The following is a 10986-nucleotide window of genomic DNA, read 5'->3' as shown; positions in this document are numbered from 1 at the left end:
CACCATTTGACCTTTGTTATAGTGCCTGAAGGACATGAGTGACTGTTGGGAGATAAGGCCTGTGTGGATTTGGGCTTGGTAAAACGAATCTATACTATCAATGAACTGTGTGCAGAGTGCCCCCCCAAGAGAGTACAAATCTGACTCATGAGACTATAGCACACAAATATGCAGATGTCTTTCAGGGTTTCGGAGCACTGCCCTTTACATACTCCATCAAACTGAGAAAGGATGCACAACCTGTGATTCACGCACCCAGGAGAGTTCCAGTGGCTCTCCGTGAAAAACTGAGGAAAGAGCTAGACCGCATGGAGGGACTAGCTGTCATAAAGACGATTGAGGAACCAACTGACTGGGTAAATTCCATGGTCTGCGTCAATTCAAAGAAAACTGATAAATTGCGTGTCTGCATGGATCCCAAGGACCTTAACGCCAATATCAAAAGAGAGCATTACCAAATTCCAAAGAGAGAGGAAATAGTCAGCGAAATGACAGAAGCAAAAGTCTTCTCCAAGATGGACGCCTCGCATGGTTTCTGGCAGTTGAAACTTGATGAAGAAAGTGCTAAGCTGTGCACTTTTAACACCCCGTTTGGTCGATACTCCTACCAGCGTCTGCCCTTTGGTATTAGCTCTGCCCCAGAAATCTTTCACAGAGCAATGGAGCAAATCATCAAGGGCCTGGAGGGAGTGCGGGTGTACGTGGATGATCTGGTAGTATGGGGCTCCACTCAGGGGGAGCACGACACCAGACTGGAGAAAACACTTCAGAGAATACAGCAGTATGGACTCAAACTAAATAAAGACAAATGTCAGTTCAGTGTTAATGAAATCACATTCCTCGGAGACAAGATCTCTTCAGAGGGGATTCAGCCAGACAAGTCAAAGGTAAAGGCTATACATGACATGGAGAAACCAAATGACAAGAAAGGGGTTCAGTGGGCCCTTGGCATGGTTAACTACCTAGGAAAATTCATTCCAAATCTAGCAGTGAAAACTGTTCATCTGAGAAAACTGCTGCACCAAGAGACAGAGTTCCAATGGGGACATGAACATGAGAGAGAATGGAAGGGGCTGCTACACATTCTAACAAGTGAACCCCTACTGAAGTTCTTCTGCCCTAAAAGGGGGACAAAAGTGTCCACAGATGCCTCTAAGAATGGATTTGGGGCTGTCCTTCTACAGGAAGATGAAGGAGAATGGCGACCAGTGACGTATGCGTCACGCTCCATGACGGCTACAGAGTGCCGGTACGCGCAAATCGAGAAGGAGTGCCTTGGCTTGGCATTTGGGTGTGAAAAATTTCATACCTACATCTATGGTCTTCCCAAGGTTATCCTAGAAATGGACCATAAGCCACTGCTAGGGATCGCAAAGAAGAATCTGTGTGACATGTCACCACGGATACAACGCCTAATGATGAGACTTCAACATTACGATTTTGAGCTAACATATGTGCCAGGGACACAAATGTTCATTGCGGACACACTATCCAGGGCTGCGCCTTACGCCACACAAAACAGTGAATCAGAAGAGGATGTGGCTCTTCATGTGGATATGGTCTACGCAGCATTGCCCGCCACACAGGAACAACTATCAGTGATAGTTACAGAGACATCAAAGGACCCAATCCTGAGTAAAGTAATGAGAAATCTTCAAGAGGGCTGGAAGAAAGGGTCATGTAAACAATATTATCACATGCAGTCTGAGCTCTCTGTGGTCAATGGACTACTGCTTAAATGTGACAGGATAGTAGTGCCCACCTCTATGTGACAAGAAATGCTCAACAGGATACATGAAGGGCACCTGGGTGCAAAAAAGTCAAAAAGGAGAGCACGTGAGGCACGCTACTGGCCAAACATGAACTCTGATATTGACCAGTTGATCAGCAAGTGTGCTACATGTCAGGAGTATCACTACAAGCAAACAAAAGAGCCCCTCATTACCACAGGGCTCCCATCACAACCTTGGGAAAAGGTCAGAACTGATATATTTCACTATGAAGGAAGAGACTATTTGTTAGTTATTGATTATTACTCCAATTATCCGGAGATGGCTCTCTTGTCCAGTACCACATCAAGAGCTGTGATAACTCACCTGAAGTCAATCTTTGCCAGGCAGGGCATCCCTCTAACCCTGGTCTCTGATAATGGCCTTCCCTATGCCAGTCATGAGTTTCAGTCATTTGCTTCAGAGTATGTGTTTAATCATGTAACCTCCAGTCCGCTCTATCCTCAGGCTAATGGAAAAGCGGAGAAGGGGGTACAGATTGTGAAAAGACTATTAAAGAAAGCAGCACACAGCAACACTGACCCATATCTGGCCCTGATGTCGTACAGGGCGGGCCCGCTAGCAAGTGGCAAGTCTCCAGCTGAGCTCTTACTGGGTCAGAAAATCCGTACACGACTTCCCAGTTATGTCACACCTGACCACAGAGATGTGGTGTGGGCAGGCAAGGCTCGGAAACTACAACAGAAACAAAAAACACTTCATGACCACACAGCCACTACACTAGTGCCTCTACTGGAGAAGGATATAGTTTGCATTGAAGGGCCTGAATCATGGCCTACAAGAGCCACAGTTCTACAACAGGTCGCCCCCAGGTCATACAGTGTCATGACAGAGAACGGCAATGTGTTTCGCAGAAACAGGAGGCACCTACTGAAAACCACAGAGACCTTTCAGCCTCAGGAGGACAGAGAGGATGACGAGATGAGGGAAATGCCACAAAGAGACAAGATGAGGGAAATGCCACAAAGTGACGAAGGAAACAATAGTGATAATGTGACAAGGGTCCTGTGTGGTACAGACATGAACTTAAGGGATACAACTGGGGTGGTTCAGCAAACACCCGTTCAGCCACGCAGGTCACAGCGCACCAGAAAGCCTGTAGTTAAACTTGACCTGTAGACAGGGATTGATAAGACTGTAAACAGTTAATGGACTCCTGGGTGTGGGTAAGGTTTATACCTACCTGCAATTAGTTCAACGGTGTAGTTACACTGACTGGTTCTGTATGATGTTAACAAGTGTTCTATATGTTATGTTATGTTGTTGTTGTGTTATGTCTTCATTGAAGGGGGAAGATGTACGGATAACCGTAGCTGTCGTAAAGACAGTGGGGTTTGATTGACAGCTGGTTGATGGCAGAAGCCGGGGGCGGGATCCAACGCCATCTTGGCCATGCTTCAGATACTGTACTGAGGACACAGTCAGGACTGAATAAATGGCATTCCTCTACAACTGCTTGTGAGACTCGTAATTACGTTATTAAGATAACATTACAGGGTGGTTGGAGTTAAGACATGTCATGAAACCTCCAGAAATATTTCCAACCAGAGTTGGCAATACTAGCCCCAGATCCCCATCTCCTTCTGCGACCAGTTGGCACCGCAGGGAATAGTGTCTGCTAGACACGGACAGTGTTACCATTTTCGATAATGAGCTTCCTTTTGATTTGTTCAAATTAAACTTATGGCTAAATTATTCTAATGTCGGGCACTGGCAGAATTGTTTTTCCCTTGAAGACATTGGGGAAACTCACTCTTAGTCAAACAATGTAGGGAAGCTCGAACAGTGAGTTCCAGGTTCAGGGGTGCTCACTGCTCTCAGGCCACTTGCAGCGAGCGGGCCACCCAAAGGTCAGAGGCCACCGGAAGCGATGGGCGGGGCGGAAAGGCTACTTCCGGCGCCAGCCAGCCAGTGAGCGGATCGGGTTTGTCGGAACGGAGCGCGATGGCGGGCAAGAAATCGGCTAAAGATAAGAAGCGAAAACGCTGTCATGGCGAGGAGGGTCACGGCGAGAGGAAGCGGCTCAACTCGGACACCACCGAGGTGAGCCCGACCACCGACCCCGCCGGGCGCCCCGGTCAAAGATAGCGGGCCTGGTGCTCGAGTCAGGAGAAGGGACTTGCAGGGAGACCTGAACCCGGAGCCGGCTCCCGAACCCAACCCCTGAACCCGGCCCTCGGACCCAACCCCTGAACCCGGACCTACCCCCTGAACCCGGCCATCCGGACCTACCCCCTGAACCCGGCCCTCTGGACCCAACACCTGAACCCGGCCCCCCGGACCTACCCCCCTGAACCCGGCCCCCCGGACCTACCCCCCTGAACCCGGCCCCCGGGACCTGCCCCCCTGAACCCGGCCCCCGGGACCTGCCCCCCTGAACCCGGCCCCCCGGACCTACCCCCCTGAACCCGGCCCCCCGGACCTACCCCCCTGAACCCGGCCCCCCGGACCTACCCCCCTGAACCCGGCCCCCCGGACCTACCCCCCTGAACCCGGCCCCCCGGACCTACCCCCCTGAACCCGGCCCCCCGGACCTACCCCCCTGAACCCGGCCCCCCGGACCTACCCCCCTGAACCCGGCCCCCCGGACCTACCCCCCTGAACCCGGCCCCCCGGACCTACCCCCCTGAACCCGGCCCCCCGGACCTACCCCCCGGACCTACCCCCCTGAACCCGGCCCCCCGGACCTACCCCCCTGAACCCGGCCCCCCGGACCTACCCCCCTGAACCCGGCCCCCCGGACCTACCCCCCTGAACCCGGCCCCCCGGACCTACCCCCCTGAACCCGGCCCCCCGGACCTACCCCCCTGAACCCGGCCCCCCGGACCGGGCCCCCGGACCTACCCCCCTGAACCCGGCCCCCCGGACCTACCCCCCTGAACCCGGCCCCCGGGACCTACCCCCCTGAACCCGGCCCCCCGGACCTACCCCCCTGAACCCGGCCCCCCGGACCTACCCCCCTGAACCCGGCCCCCGGGACCTACCCCCCTGAACCCGGCCCCCCGGACCTACCCCCCTGAACCCGGCCCCCCGGACCTACCCCCCTGAACCCGGCCCCCCGGACCTACCCCCCTGAACCCGGCCCCCCGGACCTACCCCCCTGAACCCGGCCCCCCGGACCTACCCCCCTGAACCCGGCCCCCCGGACCTACCCCCCTGAACCCGGCCCCCCGGACCTACCCCCCTGAACCCGGCCCCCCGGACCTACCCCCCTGAACCCGGCCCCCCGGACCTACCCCCCCGAACCCGGCCCCCCGGACCTACCCCCCCGAACCCGGCCCCCCGGACCTACCCCCCCGAACCCGGCCCCCCGGACCTACCCCCCCTGAACCCGGCCCCCCGGACCTACCCCCCTGAACCCGGCCCCCCGGACCTACCCCCCTGAACCCGGCCCCCCGGACCTACCCCCCTAAACCCGGCCCCCCGGACCTACCCCCCTGAACCCGGCCCCCCGGACCTACCCCCCTGAACCCGGCCCCCCGGACCTACCCCCCTGAACCCGGCCCCCCGGACCTACCCCCCTGAACCCGGCCCCCCGGACCTACCCCCCTGAACCCGGCCCCCCGGACCTACCCCCCTGAACCCGGCCCCCCGGTCCTACCCCCCTGAACCCGGCCCCCCGGACCTACCCCCCTGAACCCGGCCCCCCCCGACCTACCCCCCTGAACCCGGCCCCCCTATCTACTCCCCCTGAACCCGGCCCCCCGGACCTACCCCCCTGAACCCGGCCCCCCCCGACCTACCCCCCTGAACCCGGCCCCCCCGACCTACCCCCCTGAACCCGGCCCCCCCCGACCTACCCCCCTGAACCCGGCCCCCCCGACCTACCCCCCTGAACCCGGTCCCCCCGACCTACCCCCCTGAACCCGGCCCCCCGGACCTACCCCCCTGAACCCGGCCCCCCGGACCTACCCCCCTGAACCCGGCCCCCCGGACCTACCCCCCTGAACCCGGCCCCCCCCCCGACCTACCCCCCCTGAACCCGGCCCCCCCGACCTACCCCCCTGAACCCGGTCCCCCCGACCTACCCCCCTGAACCCGGCCCCCCGGACCTACCCCCCTGAACCCGGCCCCCCGGACCTACCCCCCTGAACCCGGCCCCCCGGACCTACCCCCCTGAACCCGGCCCCCCGGACCTACCCCCCTGAACCCGGCCCCCCGGACCTACCCCCCTGAACCCGGCCCCCCGGACCTACCCCCCTGAACCCGGCCCCCCCCGACCTACCCCCCTGAACCCGGCCCCCCCGACCTACCCCCCTGAACCCGGCCCCCCCCGACCTACCCCCCTGAACCCGGCCCCCCCGACCTACCCCCCTGAACCCGGTCCCCCCGACCTACCCCCCTGAACCCGGCCCCCCGGACCTACCCCCCTGAACCCGGCCCCCCGGACCTACCCCCCTGAACCCGGCCCCCCGGACCTACCCCCCTGAACCCGGCCCCCCGGACCTACCCCCCTGAACCCGGCCCCCCGGACCTACCCCCCTGATGCACTATCAATTGCTACAAAAGACTGGAGATTGAGTAAGTAATAAACAGGCTTTTATTACCAAAGAACAGAGCATGCCTCTTGGGGTTGCCTGGTATCCAAAAGGGCCGGAGGCTTCTGAGCAGCGACCTTTATACCCAGCCATGAGGGTGGAGCCAGGGGCGGAGTCAGCTGAGGCATGCACAGACAAGTACAACAATACTAACAACAGTGGTTTACCACATTCACCCCTTGTTTAGAATTGAGTCCGGCGGGGTGAAGTGCACTAAAAATTCGTGTACTGAAGTCTATCAGGAGGCCTTGTAAGCCGTCCTGAGCGTCGCAGCAGCGGCGGTGATGGTGCAGCATCCAACGGTGAACCCGGTGTCTCGTTCAGAGGAGGTGTAGCAGGTGGCGGACCCTGGGGCTGCTGCATGCCGTCTACAGGGGTCAGAGCATGGGTAATGGGAGGTAGCGATGGTGGTCTCTCAGAGGCACCCGAAGGTGCGAGGTCTCGTGCGGGGACTGTGTCCTGGGGGTAGGCAGGAGTAGCGGTGGGTGGCGAAGAGGGTGTTTCAGGAGCACCTGCAGGTGCGAGGTCTCGAATGGAGACTGTGTCCTCCCGCCCGTCCGGGTACACCACGTAAGCATACTGCGGGTTAGCGTGGAGGAGGCTCACCCTCTCGACCAGGGGGTCCGCCTTATGGGTCCTCACGTGCTTCCGCAGTAGGACGGGACCTGGAGAAGTCAGCCATGTTGGTAGCGAAATCCCCGACGTGGACTTCCTGGGGAAGGAGAACATTCTCTCGTGAGGAGTGGCATTGGTGGGTGTACAGAGCAGCGACCGAATGGAATGGAGCGCCGCAGGGAGGACCTCCTGCCAGCGGGAGGTCGGAAGGCCCTTAGATTTTAAGTTTAAAAGGACTGCCTTCCAGACTGTCGCATTCTCCCTTTCCACCTGGCCGTTACCCCGGGGGTTGTAGCTGGTGGTCCTGCTTGTAGCAATGCCTCTCGCGAGCAGGTACTGCCGAAGTTCGTCGCTCATAAAAGATGAGCCCCTGTCGCTATGGATATAGCTAGGGAAACCGAACAAGGCGAAGAGGTCATTCAGACATTTAATGACCGTGGTACTGGTCATGTCCGAGCAAGGGATGGCAAACGGGAAACGGGAGTACTCATCAATTATATTGAGGAAGTACACATTGCGGTCAGAGGAGGGGAGGGGCCCTTTAAAATCGATGCTCAGCCGCTCGAAGGGGCGCGTGGCTTTGATCAGGCTCGCTCTGTCTGGCCTATAAAAATGCGGCTTGCACTCGGCACAGATCTGGCAGTTCCTGGTCATGGTCCTGACCTCCTCGATGGAGTAGGGCAGGTTACGGGATTTGATAAAATGGAAGAACCTGGTGACCCCCGGGTGGCAGAGGTCATTGTGGAGGGTCTGTAGCCTATCAACCTGCGCGTTGGCGCACGTACCACGTGATAGGGCATCTGGGGGCTCATTGAGTTTCCCGGGCCGGTACAAGATATCGTAATTGTAGGTGGAGAGTTCGATTCTCCACCTTAAGATCTTGTCATTCTTGATTTTGCCCCGCTGCTTATTATGAAACATAAAAGCCACTGAACGCTGGTCAGTGAGCAGGGTAAATCGTTTTCCGGCCAGGTAATGCCGCCAATGTCGCACGGCTTCCACAATGGCCTGGGCCTCCTTTTCGACAGAGGAGTGTCGAATCTCGGGGCCCTGGAGGGTCCTTGAGAAAAAGGCCACGGGTCTCCCCGCCTGGTTAAGGGTTGCAGCTAGGGCAAAGTCGGATGCGTCGCTCTCCACTTGAAAAGGAAGGGACTCATCCACAGCGTGCATTGTGGCCTTCGCAATGTCTCCTTTTATGAGAGTGAAGGCTGCACAGGCCTCTGCTGTCAGGGGGAAGGAGGCGGACTTGATGAGGGGTCGGGCTTTATCCGCATAGTTGGGCACCCACTGCGCATAGTAAGAGAAAAACCCCAGGCATCTCTTCAGTGCTTTCTGGCAGTGGGGGAGGGGGAGCTCCATAAGGGGGCGCATTCTATCGGGGTCTGGGCCGATGACTCCGTTCTCCACTACGCAGCCAAGAATAGCAAGGCGCGTAGTACGAAACATACATTTGTCTTTGTTGTATGTGAGATTCAGCCGCTGGGCCGTCCGGAGGAATTTCTCTAGATTAACGTCGTGGTCCTGCTGGTCGTGGCCGCAGATGGTGACGTTGTCTAGATATGGGAAAGTGGCCTGGAGCGCGTTCTGGTCAACCATCCGGTCCATCTCCCGTTGGAAGACAGAAACTCCGTTGGTGACGCCGAAGGGAACTCTGAGAAAGTGATAGAGCCGACCGTCAGCTTCAAAAGCTGTGTACTGGCGGTCCTCAGCCCTGATGGGGAGCTGGTGGTATGCCGACTTCAGATCAATCGTCGAGAACACCCGGTATTGTGCTATCTGATTGACCATGTCAGATATGCGGGGGAGTGGATATGCATCCAGCTGGGTGTAGCGGTTGATCGTCTGGCTGTAGTCAATAACTAGGCGCTGTTTGCCGCCAGCCTTCACCACCACCACTTGTGCTCGCCATGGGCTATTGCTGCTCTCGATAATCCCTTCCTTCAGGAGTCTCGCTACCTCGGATTTAATGAAACCCCTATCCCCGGCACTGTAACGCCTACTTTTGGTAGCGATGGGCTTACAGTCGCGGGTGAGGTTAGCGAACAAGGAGGGGGGGGAGACTTTAAGGGTGGAGAGGCTGCAAATGGCGCGCGGCGGGCGATTTAAAAACTGCTGGCTGCAGACTGTGAGAGGGGGGAGGGGTCCACCATACGCTAAAGTGACACTCTTAAGGTGGCACTGAAAATCCAACCCCAGTAGGACGGCAGCGCAGAGATGGGGCAGGACCAGAAGTTTAAAATTTTTGTATTCAGTACCCCGCACTGAAAGAGTCACCATACAGTAGCCACCGACGTCCGCTGACTGGGCTTTGGAAGCCATAGAGATGCGATGACGCGTCGGCAGGACCGGGAGAGAGTAACTGCGCACCGTGTCGGGGTGTATAAAACTCTCCGTGCTCCCGCTGTCAAAAAGGCAGGTAGTGGCGCAGCCGTTTACCGTAATGTCCATCATGGACCTGGACAGGGACAGTTGATGCGGGAGAGATTGATCCAGCGTCACGGAAGCCAGCGTATGTTCAAGCGTGTCGATGCGGTCGTCCGATGAGGCGGTGGTGGAGTCCGGGTCCCCCGTAACCAAAGTCGGAGGCGTCCAAGATGGCGGACAAAATGGCGGCGCCCACGGTCCCCACGCGGCTGGGGGAGCCCAAGATGGCGGACAAGATGGCTGCGCCCACGGTTCGCACGCAGCGCTGCTGGCGTTAGCGGTCTTCCCTTTGCAGGCGCTAACGTAGTGACCTTTCTTCCCGCAGCCGGAGCAGGTAGCATTCTTCGCGGGGCAGCGTGCTCTAGGGTGTTTAGCTTGGCCACAAAAATAGCATTTTTGTGCCTTGGACATCGCTGCAGCAGTTGGAGGTGGCGGTCCCATGGCCCAAGATTGCGGCGTCCACGGCGCGGGGCGATGAGGGGAGAAAGCGTCCATATTTCTGTGGGCCGCGTCGAGCGAGAGCGCGAGGGACACTGCTTTTGTCAGGTCTATTTCACCCTTCTCCAGCAGCCTCTGCCGGGAGTAGTCGGACCTTAGACCCGCAACGAAAGCGTCTCGTATCAGTCCCTCCGCATGTGCCGCGGCCGATACTTCCTTGCAGTCGCAGCCGCGTCCGAGTACCCGCAGTGCCCGTAGGAAGGCTTCCACCGATTCCCCGGGCTGCTGTCTGCGAGATCTTAAAAGGTGCCTGGCATAGACCGTGTTAACCGGGCGTGCATACTGCCCTTTCAGTAGGTCGATAGCCGCCGCGTAGGTCGTCGCATCTTGGATTAAAGTATAGACTTGGTGGCTCACCTTCGAGGCCAGGATTTTCAGTTTATTTTCATCAAGAGTCACGGTCGAGGCTTCCAGATACGCCTCAAAGCAACGCAGCCATTGTGCGAATTTAGTCGACGAACCCGCTTCTTGGGGGTCTAGGTCCAGGCATGTTGGTCTGAGGGCTCGCAGCAGCGCCTGCTGCTCAGCGTTTTGCGCCATCGGTTGATCAGCATCCGCAGCCAACATTTAACTTTGGTAATAAAATTGATGCACTATCAATTGCTACAAAAGACTGGAGATTGAGTAAGTAATAAACAGGCTTTTATTACCAAAGAACAGAGCATGCCTCTTGGGGTTGCCTGGTATCCAAAAGGGCCGGAGGCTTCTGAGCAGCGACCTTTATACCCAGCCATGAGGGTGGAGCCAGGGGCGGAGTCAGCTGAGGCATGCACAGACAAGTACAACAATACTAACAACAGTGGTTTACCACACCCCCTGAACCCGGCCCCCCGGACCTACCCCCCTGAACCCGGCCCCCCGGACCTACCCCCCTGAACCCGGCCCCCCCCGACCTACCCCCCTGAACCCGGCCCCCCCGACCTACCCCCCGGACCTACCCCCCTGAACCCGGCCCCCCCCGACCTACCCCCCTGAACCCGGCCCCCCCGACCTACCCCCCTGAACCCGGCCCCCCTGAACCCGGCCCCCCGGACCTACCCCCCTGAACCCGGCCCCCCCCGACCTACCCCCCTGAACCCGGCCCCCCCGACCTACCCCCCTGAACCCGGCCCCCCGGACCT

At 58.3% G+C, this 10986-nt stretch overlaps 1 protein-coding gene across 5 annotated transcripts in view; it reads left to right on the top strand.

Moving 5' to 3' along the window:
• Positions 1 to 3672: 3672 nt before the first annotated feature.
• The window catches only part of caap1 (caspase activity and apoptosis inhibitor 1), a 44360-nt gene continuing 37046 nt past the window's right edge, over positions 3673 to 10986 (top strand). For 4 of the 5 annotated variants that reach the window (XM_085984145.1, XM_085984142.1, XM_085984135.1 and 1 more), the window contains exon 1: positions 3674 to 3833. In XM_085984145.1, coding sequence (XP_085840271.1) covers positions 3735 to 3833 — 99 coding nt within the window. In that variant the 5' untranslated portion in view covers positions 3674 to 3734. Of the gene's footprint in view, positions 3834 to 10986 lie in introns of all 5 variants that reach the window. The other variant, XM_085984139.1, reaches the window with a different exon arrangement.

Source organism: Somniosus microcephalus, chromosome 1, assembly GCF_052327205.1.
Source record: "Somniosus microcephalus isolate GS21.2 chromosome 1, FLI_Smic_1.0, whole genome shotgun sequence".
Classification (NCBI taxonomy): domain Eukaryota; kingdom Metazoa; phylum Chordata; class Chondrichthyes; order Squaliformes; family Somniosidae; genus Somniosus; species Somniosus microcephalus.
Note: the sequence above shows the minus strand (reverse complement) of the source record. Positions and strands in the feature narration are given on the sequence as shown.